The 19,129-nt window shown below is 52.7% G+C and overlaps 1 protein-coding gene across 2 annotated transcripts; it reads right to left on the bottom strand.

The window, feature by feature from the left end:
* Positions 1 to 7,655: 7,655 nt before the first annotated feature.
* RAB9B (RAB9B, member RAS oncogene family) lies at positions 7,656 to 9,511 on the bottom strand. 2 transcript variants are annotated; one of them, XM_009808026.2, is made up of 2 exons: positions 9,464 to 9,511; positions 7,656 to 8,604 (listed from the first exon to the last, which is right to left on the bottom strand). In XM_009808026.2, exon 2 carries the CDS (start codon positions 8,567 to 8,569, stop codon positions 7,964 to 7,966), a length of 606 nt encoding a protein of 201 aa, XP_009806328.1. In that variant the 5' UTR covers positions 8,570 to 8,604; positions 9,464 to 9,511; the 3' UTR covers positions 7,656 to 7,963. The 2 variants fall into 2 exon arrangements, with proteins under 2 accessions (XP_009806328.1, XP_059680474.1); XM_059824491.1 differs by lacking the exon at positions 9,464 to 9,511 and adding an exon at positions 9,161 to 9,229.
* Positions 9,512 to 19,129: the final 9,618 nt, after the last annotated feature.

Below are 19,129 nucleotides of genomic sequence, written 5' to 3' on the forward strand. Positions count from 1 at the left end.
CAGGCTAGAAACGCACAGGGGCTGGGGAGGGGGGGAGATGCCAGGAGGGACGGCAGGGCGGGGAGAAACCAGTCAAGATCTGGAAATTCACATCAACGCTCTCTCTCTTGGGGGTTTGCTTGGTTTTTTTTGGTATTCATTTAACAAAAAATAACCAGATACTCCTTCCCACCCTTGTCCCCAGACCCCAAACACACACACACACGCGCATACATGTGCGCGCGCACACACACATATGCAAAAAGAGAGTTAATCAACTGAAAGCATTTCCTTCATTTCTGATCTAGAATTTCAACTTGTTAACAAGCAATAAAAAGGAGCAAGTTTTTAGAGACTTATCTTACAAGATGTATTTTATAAGAATTAAAGAAAATAAATTAAAATTAAGAACATTCTGAACAAGATATACGTCTGTCTGTCCATTTGTTGTGCTGGCTTTCCCACCACCCCAGACAAAAAAAAGCAGGGAAGGGGAGGCTGCGGAGGAGAAGGTCCCAGAGGAGCAGCACTCGCCAGCCCCATGTATGGGCCAGCAGCTCCCGCAGGATTCTGCCCACCCCTCCTTCCCACCCCAGCTATGAGCTTCATAACCCTGACTTCAAAATCTTTGTTCCCAGCTGGGGAGCTCTTAAAACCTCTATTTCTCCTCCAGCCACCCAGAGGAAAGCTGGGGTCTTGTAGGAGCCGCTTGCTTGTGTTTGGTGATGTGCTGCTGCCCTTTAATACTCATCCTACACAGTGACAGCCTCTGCCATGTCTCCTAATGTAGCACCTACAGCACGACCACAGCAAAACTAATGGGCACAGCTCAAGCAAATCTCGCCGGCTCGCATCAGGCAATGCATGTGGTACAAGCACGTCCAGAGCCACACAGGATGTGCAATTCTCTCACTTGCAGAGAGCCCTGCATGAAATAGGATGGTCTTGTTTAGGCACGAGAGTGGACTCGACTATCGCAGAGCCCTACATGTCCTGTCCGCGTGCTCTGTGGGTGGCTGCATGCCATCTGCTGCAGGGTTATTAACAGCTTGTACAGTGCTGGTGCATGGGGAGGTCATCGGCTGGTGTCTTTCTCCCCCTGATCCGACGAATGTTGCCCTTAGACACATGTTTCTACAGCAGCTACTCAAAAATTATCAATTCAAATGTTGCCTCTCTCGGAAATTCCCTCCAGGAGCTGTGCTCAGGAGCTTCCAGGGAGGGAGGCCACAGAGGAATGCTCCCAGCCCCACGCTCAAATGCCAGCACTGCTCCCGTTTGCAGCAGACCTGCCCAAGAGGCAGATTTCAGGTACAGCTAAGTGCCCATGAGTGGCAGGGCTGGCGGAGAGCTGGCAGGCTGTTACCTACCCACAGCCAGAACCCTCGCTGCTCTTCCTAAATGGGACTCTAGCCCAAATCCCACTCTCCCCTCTCTCTCCTGGCCTCAGCCCCCTCCGGGCAGGCAGCAAGGCCTCCCATGCAGCCTGGCTGGGGGAGGTTTAGCTCATGCATTGCTGCTGCCCCAGCTCAGTCCACAGCTGTGCCTGCACCCTTGGCCTTGCCCTGGCTCACAGAAACCCACGGGGCTGCAGCCAGCATCAATGGAGCCCTTTGTTCCCTGCGTTCCCAGATGCCATCACCCTCCTCTCCCCATGCTGAAAGGGCCCTGTGTATGCGTGATCAGCCGCTGGGCAGGAGCGAGCCAGGGAACAAAACACCATCTCTTTCCCCTGGCAGAGACTGGTGCCCCCCGGCCAGGGTGAGGGTTGGGGACAGCAGTGCGAGGTAGCATCTGAAAGTGGTCAGCATGGCCAGGACACTGGGCAAGTCCGAGGGCCAAAGGACACATGTAGCCTCTTGTCGGGTGTTCCCTTGGCTGTGTCCTGCTGCCACCCCACCTGGGGACGGGGGACCTGCCCTCACAACTCCTTCCGTGGGCACCCAGTGCCCTCCAGGAACTGGCTGAGAAAAGACAGGGAATAAACCCTGCCTCATACCAAACCGCATCTCTGTAAATTGGCCCATCATGAGAGCTCCAAGGAGGGGAGCCAGTACAACCAAACACTTCCCCCTGTCTAGCGGCTGAAACGTGGCTGCGGTTTGCTCCCACAAAGGCTGGACCAGAGAAGGGGACCCTGGAGCAGGTCCCATGGGCTGTCCCATTTGCTGGCGAGCGGGCAAGGCGACTCCCACCCCTTCACCCTGCGCCCTGCCCCTCCGGGAGAGGGCCCTGAGCCGTTGCCAGCAAGGGGCAAGCAGGCCCTTGGGACAGTGAAGACAGCCACCCCCCTGCGCAGGGAAAGGAGAGGGGAGGGGACGGCGGCGTGGCACCCAAGGGCGTTCGTGTAGGGAGGGCCACGGCTCCCTGGCCCTCCGCTAAGGCGGCTTCCAAGGGCGAAGCCCCGCCACGCTGTCGCTCCTCCCGGCCGCCTCCCTCGGCCGGGGCGGGACCGGCTCCCGCATCCCCGGTCCTCCGTCTCCTCCCCGCGGCCACCGGCCGCAGCGGCGGCTGCCCGGGCTGGCGCTGCCGGGGTGCAGCGGGACAAGGCGGGCGTCATGGCCCGGCTTCCCCCCGCGACACCGAACCCCGGTCCCTGCCTCCCGTGCGCTGCCTGCCCTTTCCCGAGGAAGCCCTCCCTGCAAAGGCACGTCTCCTGCTAAGGGTGCCCTGTGAGTCTCCAAAACAAAGCCAGCCCACCGGCCACGCACCAGAAAAAATAACCACCGTCTCCCTCTAGTGCCTTCATTTACATTGGGCTCAGTCCTGCACAGTCCAGTCAAGGGAATAGCAATTAAAAGCTACACGAAACGTTCAGATGCTGCCATTCAAAGCCTCTCTGCAAGCACCTATCTACGTAGCAAATTCCTCCGAAGCCACGCAGGCAGGCACCGTCTCCCACCCGGCTCTCCTCACAAGGGCTCGGGCTCAGCCCTGGGGTAAGGCTGTGTGGGCCGAGCAGGAAGGCTCAGGGAAAGGAGGGCAGCGCTAGAGGCAAACCGAACGGCTGCCCGCTGCCTCGGCTCTGCCCTCCATCCCTCTGCCTGCACTAACACTCAGCAGAGCAGACAGCAGGCACACCAGCCGTGGCAGGGCACACTCACGCTGCTCCCCTCCAGCAGCTCCTTCCAGCCCTGTCCTGGCTTCGGTTAGGGCAGGGAAAGGGCTGCGAGTGGCGAGCGGTGGCCTGGCAGGGGCGGTAGCTGACAGCAGCCATGCCTGCCAGGGCCACTGCATGGTACTGCCGCCCATCTGCCCTAGAGGAAGCTCTCACCTGCTGCCTCGCAGGCACCCAGCTGGTTTCTCTGTTTCTGCTCACAGTTCTGCTCTGCTAGGGAGATGCCCAGGGATGAGGAGGGAATAGCGAGTGGGAAGTCCTCACGGAAAGGACTGACAATAGTACAGGCAGATCCTGTACTTGGCTACTCATGAAGACAGGAGTCCTGCAGCTGCACGTGGCCACATGCATCAGCCCCTGGAGGACCCCTCGAAGCCACAAGGAAAGAGCTGCTCCACCAGCCATGCAAGCACTGGGGTCAAGGGATATCTCTGTCCATCCCCAATTGCTTTTGCCCGAGCAATTGCCTCAGGAGGTAACCCTCCATTTCACTGACTTCATGCATTGTCCCAGGCCCCAGCCTCCCAGTCGAGGGACTCCGACTCACCAGAGGCCTTTGGGCAACCGCTGTCGGAGCTGCCTTTGCCTCCCACCGCATCCCTTCTCGGCAGAGGGGGAGTGCTGCTTCCTCCAGAGCAGACCACGCCAGTGCCCCGGTGCCAGAGCTGCAGCAAACTCCCTGTTAAGAACTGGAGCCTCGAGTGGGGTTCAGAGGCTCCTGAAAGGCCACTTTTAGACTCTAGATCTTCTTGCTCATGCCCAGACTCATGTAAGAAAATGCAGTCCCCAGAGAGATCATGTTCCCATAAACCTTACAGCTGTACTGTTGCGAGGAGCCAGCTGCCAGAGCTAGGGAGGAGCTGCACTCAGGAAATGCAGTGTCAGCAGCCCGAGTCACCAAGAGAGCACAGCAACTCTAGCGCATCTGCAGCCATCTGGGGCTCCTCCACTAGCAGTTCTAGTGAAGATTTCCTCAGCCCACCAAGAAACTGCATGGCCTTACAGCTGTGCTACCTGGCCCAGAGCAGCAAAATCCTCAAGAGGGCTGTGGGAGAGAGGGATGGATGGGACCATGAGACTCCCCACCACTCCTCCTCCTTTGCAAGCACACAGGGATACGCTACAGCATTTGTTCCATACAGAAGCAGTGCATTGGTCTCCTTTGTAGACACCCCTTTGCCCTCCAGGGATCCATCCTCTCGCCAACCCATGATAAAACCCACTGAGCTCCCTGGTATTGCTTGTGGTGGCAAAGTGGGGAATGAAGGAATAGCCTCACTATTGCTCCTTACAAATGTCTCACATCAGGGGAGTCAGTGGTTCTGATCGTTTTAGACAGACCCTCGCTGATGTGAGACAGTCTCACCCAACCTCCACAACTCCTCCAAGGCTGGGACCATCTCCCACCAGGTCACATTGCCTGTCTGTTTTCAGTTGTGTTTTGAAACAGCTGAATGAAGATGCTGGAAGCCCCCAGATACTACATCCCACATTTAAAAAGCAGGATTTCCAAGGACTTGAAACCCTACGCTGTCTCTGGAAGTGTGGATAGGCAAGCAGACACAGGAGAAAAATGAACTGAAAGGTTCTGCCAACAGAAACAGCAGGCACAGACTCTGCAAACACAGAGAAAGCATCCCAAAATAAGTGACCACCCTGGAAGTACAGCGGAAAAGTCCCCATATGCTGATTTCTGCCTCGGCATCCTACGGAAATCATGCCTGGTTACAACCCCCTGGAGCCTGAGGGACTAGTTCCAAGATCACAGGAAGAAATCAAAGAAAAGTACCCAGCTTGCTGCTGAGAACCCAGGCTGAAAATTAAAATATAGTGACAGAGGGAAGCAATGTGGAATATTTCTGTTATGAAAGTGTTTTCCGATACACTCTTGAAAAGATGTAACTGGTCACTGGATTCAGCTGATAAGTAAGTTATATTCCCTCAACTACCGATCTAGCCAGGTACATTCAGGAATACCCAACCCCTTTGATCCCTTAGTGACTTCTCTCTGCCAGATGCTATAACCAATCCAGCTCCATATCCCTCAGGAGAACAGGAGCTGACTTGAACTTTGATAAACCAAGAATGCAGCCACTTCCTGAATTCACTTGAATACATCCACGTTTTATTTGCTTAAATAAAGGTAGAACCTCAGTTTTACAATTCCAGTTCTGTAGCAATAGCAACAACCACAGCAACATGAGTGGACACAGGGAGGTGATGGCTGTTGGCACTGAACTTTGCAACAGTGTCCAAAATCCTGGCTCCTTTGGAAATTGTGCGTATCATTTAAAATAAATTAAACAATTTAAATAAATAATTGCTATACTTTTTAAAATGGATTTTTAAAACACATAAGCCTAATAAAATAGGTTTTGGTTTTTTTAAAGGCGATGATCCAATGCCTGTTAGGAATAAAAGATGCTGTGTAACACCCTCCAGCAATACACACCGTCTGCACATCCTGTGCACAATGAGGCTCTTGAGCTTCAGCTATCAGCATCAACACGCACCCAGGGTACTGCAAACAGTGTGCTGCACCCATGCCTCCTGCACCGCTGCTTGTTCAGTCTCTGCCCTCTCCCACAGGAGGTGCCAGTCCTTACGTAGATCCCATGAGATCCGTGCTGGGGAAGCAGCAGTTTCACCTGCAGGGAGCTCCCTCAGCAGCCCCTCTGGCCGGGCTGGGCAGCGCACAAGGGCCTGAGCCTGTTCCAAACCCTGGAATCCCTGCGCAAACCAGCTCCAGGGGAACGTGTCTGTTCAGAGATGTAAATCAGAACCACAGGTCACAGAATCTGGGATCTTGAAGGAAATATCAAGCAGTGTTAAACTGAAGAAAAATCTAGAGGCCTGGGCAGGTCAGACATTGGTAAACAGTAACTTTAATATCCTATAAAAATCTGTTGCATCTACGGAGGCAGTGCCTTCTCTTATACCTCAAGGAACCCGGTTTTCCAGAGACTGCAAGCACTCCCTATCTATCCCCGTGAATATGAAATCAGATCCCTCTAAAACATTTCGCATTAAAGCTTCAGTCCCTTCCACACGTGGCTCACCCTGAGTTCCCCGAGAGGAGACTGCTGGACAATGGGGATTAGCTGCCACCAGCCAGCATGAAGGCAGGAATTGCCCTGCTCTGAAGCGCAGCATTAGGCAAGGCTGCTCCATCTGAGCTACAAAATTTACCATCCAGTAGCTCATCACAGTGGGAATCGCATTCAGCAGCTAGCGGGTACGTACTCGGGGAAGTTCTCCCCGTGGCAGGCTTATGGGCAAAGTTACAGTTTTGGACAAAGGCTTGCACGGGAAGTTGCAGGACATGAGGTTATAATGGTAAAGACAGCAGTCAGCAAGCACTCATCTCTTTGCTACACAGATAGCTTGGGACTAATACCTAGCAGGGGGCAGGAGCTGGGATCAGCAAAGCCTGGCATCCTTTTCTACAAGGTTCCCTGCCCCCTCCCCCACCACTTTTCAGCCACCTTGAACAGAGGTGGAACCAGTGCTGCTCTCTCCCCAATGGACGGAACACAGCAGCCATTAACAAAGGCCAGTTAACTGAGTGGACATCCTCTACCAGTAAAGTCTGTCAGATGAGTTACAGATAAAATGCACTGGATTCCCCATTAGGGAGTAAGGGCCAGGGCAACAGCATGAGTTAACTGTGCTGAGCAGCACTGCACCTAACACAACAGGTAATAAAGTGAACGGTTCTATGTTGCAGCATCCAGATGGGAATATCCGTGCTAAAGCAACTGAAGATGCTTTATTAGCATCTTGTTAGCGTTTTGTTAGCTGATCTGCCAGCTAACAAAGCACAGTGGTCACCGGCCCCGCACACTGAGTGAGTGGATTTAACAGCTATCCACTCATGACTCCCCCAGTCACCTGCACACTAGGAGACATCCCACCCACCTACCATCCGGTCTGCTAGAGCATAGCATCTGGACACGGTGATTACTTATGACAGAAACCAGCTGAAGTTTCATGCTCCTGAACTCCTGAGTAACTCTAAACCCTTTGACATGACCTGGAGAGTGTCCACATTAGTACATTTCATCCAGGCCTTCAAGGTATGAGAAGCGAAATCCAGTGTTGAGCCTCCAAAAGAGACAAGGAAACATATATTAAAAACAAGAAGCAGACAGTCTCGCCACAAAATAACTCACAGAAGACAAAGTTAGAGGTGAAGAAAAACAGACCAGAAATGGGCAGCTACAAAGAAGCAATGCTGCCGCATTCAAACACAGGTCCATCTCTCCTTCGTACATTGCTTCAGATCAAAGCTCTAACAATTCTCAGCACAATTCAGTCTCAGGACACAATGCACTTATCTCAAACAACAGATACACACATTGCAGCCACTCCAGTATTTGGCATTCTCACAGTTGCATGGGCTAGTCTCTACAACAGGTTTCGTTCAGTGTGCTGAGCAGACTTTCCTTTGGCAGTAAGGTCATGAGTTTAGTGGGTCTAGTATTTTTTTATTTGAGTTCAGGACTAAAATACTTCAGAGTGTCTAGAGCACTCTCAGCTTTGTTCCGCAGGCAATTCTTGGTACAGATCAGAATTCACTGTCTTTAGTGAATTTAAAGGACTTTAACCCAGTCCTTTAAACCTACTGAAACAGGCAGAAATAGAAGCAGGACTATGTTCACATGCTCTTTTGACAGCTCCCTCCTGCAGATACATCCTCTGTGCCCGAAAACTCCAGCCAGAATTCAGATGGTGAGGCTGCAACTCCCCACTGAGCAAACCACCTATTGTCCTTGTGGCCACTCTCCTCAGAGTGCCCCAGAGCTGCCTGCGCTTATTCTGATCCAGCCGCTTGCCCAAGCGACGTTCCCGAAGCAGCAGCCACTCTTAACAACAGGAAGACCCTGATTTGGAGCTGGAGTGCAGGTCAATGGTGTGGCCCAGCATGCAGTGCTCTAGCTGCTCCTCCACCGCCAGCACCTGTCGCACAGCCTCTTCAAAGGCCACTGCCACATTGGTGTCATCCTTGGCACTAGTCTCCAGGTAGGGATAGTTACCATTTTCCATGCACCAGGCCTGGGCCTCCTCTGTGCTCACTTGTCTCTCAAGTTTGTCTATCTTGTTGCCCAGGACTACAAATGGGAAGTGTTCAGGGTCCTTCACGTCAGCATAATAGACAAACTCCTTCTGCCAGTTACTGAGGTTCTCAAAGCTCTGCCGGTCATCCACACTGAAGGTCAGCAGGCAGCAGTCTGCTCCCCTGTAAAAGGGGGTTCGCAGGCTCTTGAATCTCTCCTGTCCCGCAGTGTCCCAAATCTGGAGGGTCACAAAACGTCCATCCACCTCCAGGTCCCGGTTTAAAAACTCCACACCAATCGTGTGGAAAGCCTGTGAGTCAAACTTGTTGGTGACGTACCGGTTCATGAGGGAACTTTTCCCAACTCCACCATCCCCGAGGAGAATGACCTTTAAGAGCAAGGACTTCCCACTCATTGCAGCAGGATGGAGGGGTGCAGTACCAAGGCAATCTGCAGGGTTCAGAAATAGTACAAAATAGCTATTTGACTTGTGGATTCTGCAGAAAGTCACACACGGAAGAACAGAATATGTTATTTCCACACCTATTTCTGAACAACTTTTTTATATAGGAGGTAATCTCTCTTATTAGAGAGATTAGAGCTGGGAACTGGACAAGCTTTCAGGCACACAAGTCCTCCATCAGGTCCAAAATGGAAGCAGCAGGTCACCACTGTAACTGCAAGCTGAGAACAACTGTTGAGAGTTTAGTATCAATTATACCACTTTTGATGAAAACTCTGTATCTGAAAGCTTGTCTAGTTTTTCCAAACATACCATCACTAGCTAAACATATCTTCTGGCCTGTGTCCTCAGGCTATCACAGAAACAGCAAAATCACCAGGGATCACTGTCACCAGGCCTTCCTTTCCACTGTACAATCACTAGCTAAATAATTTATCCTATCTGACTTGCTCTACTGGAAGGATGTAAAAGACGTACAGGCATAACATCAATACAAGTCATCTGGCAAACCAGTTCTTAATCAGCCCAAGAACACTGACTCACCTTACAAGTGGAGCTGTGCTTGTTTTCTGCATGTGATCTCTACAGCTCAGAAGGGGTTCCCCAGGCACAGAGATCCAGCTTCTCTGCTGCTCTTTTTTGGCAATGCTTTTCGCAGGCCAGTTTGCTAGGGCACAGATGCAAGTTCACATTGCAACAACCCTGACACCACAGGTTCCTTAGTCAGCAGTCACAAGAGAAAGGCCAAGTGCCAACCAGTCCTCCCCCTCCTAGGGACATTCTGCAAGCGAAGGTAAAGGCCTGGCACGGAATAAGAGGTTTGTTTGGCTGCTGTCTGTACTGTACCTGCTCTAGAAATACAGTGCTTCTGTCTCCAGGACTGTCCAGGGAGCACCTTCCTCCAGCATAACAGTCACTAAAAAACAAACATCTGTCAGTGAGGTTGCCAGAGCTTCACTCAGTCACTAAAAACCAAACATCTGCCAGTGAGGTTGCCAGAGCTTTGCTCAGTGCACTGCCTTTCAATTTGTAATGTTGAGCCAAGCTGCAAGAACAACAGCAGAGCTCCAGGAAGCTGAAAGTGCAGTACCGATCGCTGGAGTAAAACAGGCAAGAACAAGGTGCTGAGGACAGAGTTTCCCTTGCCTTAAGTAAAATGGAACACAGCCCATTCCTGACCAGGGCAGAACCAGTATATTATAGATGCTAAATCCAAAATAAGAAAAGAATAAATTGAAGGAGCTCTGGCATGAGTGCGCAGACTGTGTAACCCGTGTCTCCCCTCAAGCCAAGGGATGTCAATAGCTTTGACCTGCTTGGCCTGCCTACCCGCACACTCTGGAATCTGATCTGAGGATTGAACACATACCTGAATCTGCTAACCAGAAGAGTGAGCCAGCTGGCAAGAGCCTGGTATGAAAAGAGATGGGATCTGGCTTGCTTACACCTGCTACCAACATTCCTGGGAAGGGTGTGGACAAGTAGTGCTGCTTAGTAATGACACTACCAGACCAACCTCCAATCAACTGAAACAGGAGCATTCGACACTGCTCAGATCAGCACTCCTATTCCTTCCAGGCCAAACACCACTTTCTGCATTAATTGCAGGGGGCCCTGTTCAACTTTATTTCTGCTCTTTTTGCAGCTTTTTCAACCAGTGCTTACCACAAAGCCAAAATCAGAAACTTCTGCTTCACGTTAGTTTCTGTGGAAAGTGCAGAAACTAACTAAAGGCTCACCAGTTTCACTTCCCCTGCACAGAAACACACCAAATGAAGCACAGCTGAACTAATTTGATGGGCCATGGGACATTTGAGAAGCATCTGTGCAACCCAGTGGTTCTAAAGCAAAGAACAACATGCAAATGTCACAAGAAACAAACAGGAATTGCAGCATAGCTCCCTGGGGTTGATGGCTTTGGGAAACTCTTCCCTGAGCAGGTGAGCTGTTTAAAACCCTTGCTCTTCCTTTTCCAAACCCTTACTGAGGGGGGTTTAAGATGGTCCCTGGCCCCATCACCAAAGCCCTTCCTGACACACACCATCAGCCCTGACAAGAGTTTCCATTTGGAAATGGTTTGCTAGCAAGTGACTAGCAAACGTTTTAAAAATGACTAATGGGTTATGCTAGGCTACTCCAGAGTCCGGCAGGTCAGCAGACTACTGACAGACTGGACAGAGCCATGACACCGATAGGCATGCTGCCACCCATGACACCGACGTTAGCAATGCTGTTCGCAACCTGCGTTCACTGCTTAGCCCTCTGCAAGCTATTTCAGAGGCTAACCTCGACTTGCAGGATGGAAACCCCTCACGCAGGACGCCAGCACCTGTTTGCAGACTAAAACAGCGAGGTGCGTGCGTGGGAGCTGCATGCCGGGCCTCGCCCTGCCCTGCTCCCCAGGCCCCGGCTCCCAGCTCGGCAGGAGGCGAGACCCTCCGGCGGACCCTTGCCTGCCTGCTCGGCCCTCGCCCGACCCACAGCCGGACCGGCCGAGGAAAGGCGCCGGGAGGGGGAACGCGGCTCAGGAGCTGCACCCCACAGAAACTAACGTGCACCCCTCCCACAGCCCCGGAGCGGGTGCCCCTGGGAAGGGACTGGCGGAAAGGAGCAGCCCCCCAGCCCCAAGGGGTGCCTGGGGGCCGGGGGAAATGGCGCCAGGCCCGCCCGCCCTTACCTCCCTCCGCGCCGCCGCCCACCTGACCCGCCGGCCGCAGGTGCCGGCTGACCCCGCGCCTGCGCAGCGCACGCGCCCTGCCGCCGGCGGCCGCGCGAGGCGGCGGGGCGGGGCCAGGCCTCACCCCGCCCCCGCCCCGCGCCCTCCCGGGCGTGGCCGGGCGTTGCCGCTGCTGGTGCGCGTGTCCGCGCGCTGTCGGCGGCTGCCGCTTGTCCCCGCGCGGGGCGCCGCCTGGCGCTTCGCTGCCCTCTCCTGTCGCCCCCTCTTTCCCGTCCCCTCCGCTCCTCTCCTGTCGCCTCACAGTCCCCTCCTGTCCCCCTTCTGTCACTTCATTCCCCCCTCCTGCCAGCCCGCTGCCCCCACACCAGCTGCCTGCTGGCGCCCCGCTGCCGGGAGGGCAGGCACAGCGGGACCCCTGCCCCGGGTCAGGCAAACGGGACGAGGGGGTGCCCCGATCCAGCGGTGGGGCCTCCATGGAGCCTGTGCAAGGCCACGGCACCCTCGCCACAAAAAGCGCTGTGTTCCTCGCCACAAAAAGCCTCGCACCCTCGCCACAAAAAAAGAAAAAAAGCCTCACACCCTCGCCACAAAAAGCGCCACAAAAAGGGGACTGTGTTCCTGCTTGCGGAACACAGTCCCCTACACGATGTCACTGCAGGCCGGCGGCGGTGTCCACCCCAGCCCCGCGCACCCCCCGCTCCTGTCCTGGCGAGCTCGCAGGCCTGTCCCCCACCCTTGGGCCAGCTGCTGCGCGAGGGCGACGTACAGAAATAAATTAACAAATACCCCAAATGGCTTCTCCCTGATTCCCCATTTAGCGCTGAGGGAGGCAAATGGCTGGCAGCTGCTCGAAGGAGTGCGAGTCCCCCCGCCCTCACCATCACCCGTGGGACCAGGAGGGAGAATGTCTTAAAGAGGGAGGTTTCTGGTGAAGAGCAGCAAATACAAACATTTCAGATGGTTGAAAGGAAAAATAGTGGCAAGGTGACCCCAGCCTAGGGCAGACAGTGAGGGGAGAGGGAGGGGAAGACCAGACCCTTGGGTGGCTGCAGGGGGGTTTTGGGGAGTAGGAGCCACCTGCCCCTCCCGGGCATCATCGGCTCTTCTTCGCGCCAGTGCCTGGTGCACACCCAGAGACAGCTCCAAAACCCGGGGACACTTCTCGCTGCGGGCTGCAAGACACCCCGGGCACCTTCCCCAGGGGGGTGAGAGCAGGGACCCCTTGCCTGGACACCCAGGACTTTTTGGCCATCTGAATCCAGCACCAGCCCCAGGGCTGAGCGGGTGCCGCAAAAGTGCACCGATTCACTCCTCCCTCCCGCAGAAAAACATGAGATGAGAGGAGGATTTAAATTAAGCCAGGGATTATAGTAATACCAGCCTCGGCGATCTGTCAGAGGAGACAGGGAACAAGAGAAGCGTAGTGGGATGAGGAGAGGGCGGCAGGGCAAGGGCCCGAGGGCGCAGGGTGTTGGCAGTCTCGGACCAGGTGAGCCCAGGGAATATGGGGGTTCTCCTTGGGCATGTATTTGGGGCACCAAGGTACACGTCAGCGCCATGGCCAGAAGCGCAGGGCGCTGCTGGTGCAGGCTGGGTCTGTCACCTGCACCTCCGGCTGGGGCTTGCTCCGAAACAATCCGGGGCCCCGCACCAGCCCTGCCAGGGCCACGCGCTGCTGGGGCGAGCCTCCGAGCCCAGCACACCTGCCCCTACCACCTTCCTTTGCCTGACAGCCATTTAATCCCATTATTTGTCATTATTTATTTATTAGAGATCTAATTTAGCGTGTAAGAATACCAAGGCCAGGAGGGGTGAGACACCTCCTGAGCAAGACAGAGCCGCCAGGACAGATCCTGCTAAGGCAAGAGGGGCATGGTGCTCTGCAGCAGCACCGTGCCGTGCCCTGATGCCCTGGACCACCCTGGGCAGAGCTGGCAAACACCAAAGCCTCAGGGGATGCTGTGTGCAGGGCTTAGGGAGGGCAGCATGTCCCTGCAGTGCGGCCAAGGACACCACAGGCCCAGTGGCCCCAGCTGACCGTGCCGGTGCTCAAGGGGCACCCGTGTTCCCCTGGGCTGAGCCGCAGGTGTTGGGAGCTGTTGGAGAGTCACCTGCCTGTCTGAGCAGGGATGTGCCTGGGCAGGTTTGGCGCTCAGCAGCTGTGCAGCTTGGCTGCCTCGCTGAGCTGGGTGACAACCTGTTTGGCATCTGTAGTGGGTTGACCTTGGCTGACAGCCAGGTACCCACCAAGCCGCTCTATCACTTCCCTCCTCAGCAGGACAGGGGGGAGAAAATAAGACAGAAAAGAACTCATGGGTCAAGATAAAGGCAGTTTAATAAAGCAAAAGCTTTTTCCATGCGTGGAAGCAAAGGAAAACAAAAGATTAATTCTCTACTTCCCATCAGCAGGCGACGTCTGGCCACTTCCCGGGAAGCAGGGCTTCAGTAGGCGTAGTGGTTGCTCTGGAAGACCAACATCGTAGTAACAAATGCCCCCCACTCCTCCTCCTTTCTGTTAGCTTTTACTGCTGAGCACACGTCATATGGTATGGAATCTCCCTTTGGTCGGTTTGGGTCAGCTGTCCTGGCTATGTCCCCTCCCAAGATCTTGCCCACCTACAGCCTTTGGGGGTGAGGGGGGAATGTTGGAGAGACAGCCTTGATGCTGTGGAGCACTGCTCAGCAGTAGCTAAAACCCTGGTGTGTTATCAGCACCTTTCTAGCTACCAGTACAAAACACAGCACTATGAGGGCTGCTAGGGGGAAAATTAACTCCATCTCAGCCAGACCCAATGCTACCTCCACCCCTTATTCCATACCGTTTGCATCATGCTCAGGTTCCACATAATTTAATATGTATATATATCTTCTAACCATCCCACTGTATTTAAGTCTCATTACTGAAATCCCTTCTTACCAACACTTACAACTTATACTACACGCTTAAACCATCTTTATACACAACATACAGATTTATGCATTCTCATTAACTACTATCCTCTGTCCTTTAACAGATAGATATTATTCTCCCATTTCATGGGCTTCCTCCACTTCTCCAAATATACATAATAACAGGATATGACTTGGGCTCCATCTGTCAAGATGGGTGCTCAGGACAGGAGAAACAGCAGGTTCAATTGTTGGGCACCAACGCCGGCTTGGTTTGAGTCATTGTTGCACTCGTCTGGTTCCTTGCAAAACTCACCCTTTGTCGGTTCAGGTCGTTCCTGCTACATCACTTTCTACAACATACAACTCGCATCACAGACTATTTTTCCCTTCAGGGGAACACCTCAAGGTTCTTCTCCTTGAGGCACACACTGGGTCTCTCCATCCTTCCACATCACCCACCAAGTACACACAGGTCCTTGAGCGAAAACAGTCCCACGAATGGGTTTGCCTTTTCCCAAGGGAGGAGCAACCTACACTGCCTTCCCCAGCCACTTCCCTATGTGCACTATGGGGACCTTATCTCCTCCCACAGTATGTAGGGTTTTTGTCTGGGCAGGACCAGGACGGTTAGCAGATCCTCTGGTGTTAACCAGCCAAGTAGCTTCTGCTAAATTTATATCCCAGTGCTTCCATGCCCCGTTGCCCAATGTTCTCAACATAGTCTTTAACAGTCCATTATATCTCTCAATCTTTCCAGAGGCTTGTGGGTGATAGGGGATGTGATACACCCACTCAATGCCATGTTTCTTGGCCCAGGAGTTTATGAGGTTATTTTGGAAATGAGTCCCATTGTCTGATGCAATTCTTTCTGGGGCACCATGTCACAAAATTTGCCTTTCAAGGACTAAGATGGTGTTTAGGGCAGTGGCAAGGTTTACAGGGTATGTTTCTAGCCAGCCAGTAGTTGCTTCCACCATGGTGCGTATGTAGTGTTTGCCTTGGCGTATTCGTGGCAGTGGTCTAATATAGTCAATTTGCCAGGCCTTGTCATATCGAAAACCCAGCCACAGCCCCCTATTCCAGGGAGACTTTACTCGTGTGGCTCACTTGATTGCAGCACATGTTCACATTCATGAGTGGCTGTGTGATGGTTTCGATGGTCAAGTCCACCCCTCAATCACGAGCCCATCTGTATGCTGCAGCTCTCCCTAGATGTCCCGATGTTTCGTGGGCCCATCAAGCTACAAATACCTCACCCTTATGCTCCCAGTCCAGGTCCACCTCAGCTACTTCAATTTTGACAGCCGTCTCTACTTGTTTGTTGTTTCGGTGTTCTTCAGTGGCGCAGCTTTTGGGCATGTGAGCATCTACATGACCTACCTTTAGAGCAATGTTTTCTACCCGGGCAGCGGCGTCCTGCCGCAATGCAGCAGCCCAGATGCGTTTACCCCTGTGCTGCCAACTGATCTTCTTCCACTGCTGTAGCCACCCCTTTAGGGCATTAGCGACCATCCAAGGGTCAGTATAGAGTACTGGCCACTTTTCTCATTCAGCGATCTCTAGGGCTAGCTGGATGGCTTTCACTTCTGCAAACTGACTTGACTCACCTTCTCCTTCAGTGGCTTCAACGACTTGTCATGTGGGAGTCCACACAGGAGCTTTCCACTTCCAATAATTTCCTACTACATGACAGGATCCATCAGTAAACAAAGTGTAACACCTTTCATCTTCTGACAACTCATTATATGGTGGTGCCTCTTGGGCATGAGCCACCTCCTCAGGCAATGTCCAAAATCTCTGCCTTCTGGCCAGTCCATGGTCTCTTCCAGGATTCCTGGGCAATTGGGTTTCCCCAGTCGAGCTCGTTGCATGATCAACACTGCCTGCTTACTCCATGTAGCACTGGTTGCATGCTGTGTAGAGGGGATGTTTCCTTTGAACATCCAGTGTAGCACGGGCAATTGCGGTGCCGAGAGGAGATGTGCTTCTGTACCAACAACTTCTGAAGCGGCTTGAACCCCCTCATATGCTGCTAGTATCTTTTTTTCAGTCAGGGTGTAGGAGGCTTCTGATCCTCGATACCCCCGGCTCCAAAACCCTAATGGTCAACCTCAGGTTTCTCCTGACGTTTTCTGCCAGAGGCTCCAGGTGAGACCATGCTCCCTACCTGCAGTGTAGTGTACATTTTGCACAGCTGGTCATGTCCAGACAGGCCCAAGAGCTACCGCACAAGTTATCTCCTGTTTGATCTACTCAAAGGCTTGTTATTACTCAAGGCCCCACTCAAAATAGGTCTTATTTCAGGTTACTCGGTAGAGAGGGCTCACAAGCTGACTACAACAGCCATTCTCCAGAATCCCACAAGGCCTAGGAAAGCTACTGTTTCCTTCTTGTTAGCTGGTGAAGACATAGTTGCTATCTTGTTGATCACATCCATAGGGACATGATGGCATCCATCCTGCCATTTTACTCCCAAGAACTGAATCTCCTGTGCAGGTCCCTTGACCTTGCTTGCTTTTATGGCAAAACCAGCTTTCAGAAGAATCTGAATTACTCTTTTTCCCTTCTCAAACACTTCTTCTCCCTTGTTGCCCCACGTGATGATGTCATCGGTGTATTGTAGATGTTCAGGGGCATCACCCTTTTCCAGTGCAGTTTGGATTAGTCCATGACAAATGGTAGGGCTGTGCTTCCACCCCTGGCCAGTCGGTTCCAGGGGTATTGGACACCCCCTCCATGAAAGCAAACTGTGGCCTGCATTCTGCTGCCAAAGGAATTGAAAAAAAAATACATTGGCAATATCAATTGTAGCATACCACTTGGCTACGTTTGACTCCAGTTCATATTGGAGCTCTAACATGTCTGGTACAGCAGCACTCAGTGGTGGTATCACTTTGTTCAGGCCACGATAGTCTACTGTTGACCTCCACCCTCAGTCAGACTTTTGAACTGGCCATATGGGACTATTAAAAGGTGAGTGAGTCTTGCTGATGACTCCTTGGCTCTCCAATTGATGAATCAGCTCATGGATGGGAGCCAGGGAGTCTCGGTTCATGCGATATCATTCTGTGATTCTGTGATATTGCCACCGGTGCACTGTCCTGGTAGCAATTGGCACCTGCTGTTCTTCAACTCACAGCAATCCCACAACAAAAGGATCTTCTGAAAGGCCAGGCAGGGTAGATAGCTGTTTGATCTTCTCTGTGTTCACAGTGGCTACACCAAAAGCCCATTGGTGCCCTGTTGGGTCCTTGAAGTACCCTCTCCTGAGGTAGTCTGCGCCAAGGATACAAGGGGTCTCTGGGCTGGTCACAATGGGGTACTTTTGCCACTTGTCCCGTTAAGCTCACTTCAGCCTCCAATACAGACAATTCTTGGCGTTTCCCTGTCACTCCAGAGATCCAGATGGGTTCAGTGTCCCTACACCCTGATGGCATCAGCGTACACTGTGCACCAAAGCCTTATACTTCTCTGGGTCTAATGTGCCAGGCCATTGAATCCATGCAGTCCAGTTCACCCAGTCAGCCCTTTCCTCCTCCTGGCTGAAGGTAGGGACCCTCTGTTCCGGTTTCTGGTCAAAGTATTCACTGTCTGACCCTTTCAGTGCCAGACCAGAAGTCCCCTCACCAGGATCAAGGGAGATGTTCTCAGTCCTTCTATGTCTGGGAGACAGCTGATTGCCTTCTTGTGTCTCTACAGCAAGTAAGCTATCAGCCTTCTTGGTTGGCCTCTTCTTAACAACTGTCTTCCCCCTCAGTTTGCGTACACGGACTTCCAGCTTAAAGGCGGGTTTATCATCCCACTTCCTTGTGTCTTCCCCTGGTCACGCGGGAAGAACCAGAGTGCACCACACGGCATGCACCTGGGACTCCCTTTCCCTCTGACCAGGGCAGGATGGGACTCACTTCTTGACAGCCAACGTGCTGGCCCATAGGGATGAGGAGGGACAGAGATTTTCTTCAAAGTTTTGGAGCCAAGAAGGCGCTCTCTCCACAGTTGGTGTATCCGTGTCCAGGCAATACATTGCTGCCAAGCTGTTAGAATATGACGCTGGGGCACTTTGAATCACCTTCCTCCACATGGCCCATGTGCCTAGGCTGTCCTCTGGATCTTTGGAGACCTCATCATTGTCTAGATCACTGTAGATGACTTCCAGCACCGCTAATTCTCTCAGGTACTGGATGCCTTTGTCTGCAGTAGTCCACTTTCCTGGGGAGCTCACAAGATCTTCCTTGAATGGGTATCTTGCCCTCACACTTGAAAGGAGCCATCTCCAGAGACTGAAAATTGCTGCCTCTTTTCCAATTCCTCTCTCAATTCCCCAGTTCCTAGCAAGGGATCCCAGCTGTTGGGCTTCCCTGCCTTCTAATTGCTGACTGTTGGTCCCATTACCCCAGCATCAGAGCAGCCAGGCAGCAATCTGCTCCCCTGGCTGGTGGCTGTAATCTTTCTGCATGTCTCAAAGTTCTGATGAGGTCAGAGACTGTGTAGTTTCTGCTTCTTGTCTGAATTCCCTCACTCCTGCCTCCAATTTCTTTGCCGAAGAACCAGCTTCTTGATCAAACCCTGCTTCTTCTTCCTCCTCCCTTACTAATTGATGATATGGACCCATTGACCTCCTTGTCCACTGTTTCTTTTTCACTACCGGGACAACTACTGTAATTGTTGTTGTTGTTTGGGTCCCTATCTTAACTATGGTGTCCTCAGATGCAGTTTGGGTCCCTATCTCTACTATGATGTCCTCGGTAGGCACAGGCCAAGCCCCAGTGCAGTGCTAGAAGCTGCTGGTTTTCATTGGGGTAGGTAAGGCACACTTCTATCAGGTGGTGTGTCAGTTTGCCAGGGTTACTTACCTGTTCAGGTGTAAAGTCCCAGGCAATGGGAGGTGATAACTGCGCTAGGCACCTGCCCAAATCCTTCCACACACCCTGCCACACAGGGAC

Source organism: Gavia stellata, chromosome 14 (assembly GCF_030936135.1).
Source record: "Gavia stellata isolate bGavSte3 chromosome 14, bGavSte3.hap2, whole genome shotgun sequence".
Lineage (NCBI taxonomy): Eukaryota > Metazoa > Chordata > Aves > Gaviiformes > Gaviidae > Gavia > Gavia stellata.

Excerpts from the sequence above, each read along its gene's own strand:
- RAB9B (XM_009808026.2), bottom strand. The coding sequence starts at position 8,569 with ATGAGTGGGAAGTCCTTGCTCTTAAAGGTCATTCTCCTCGGGGATGGT.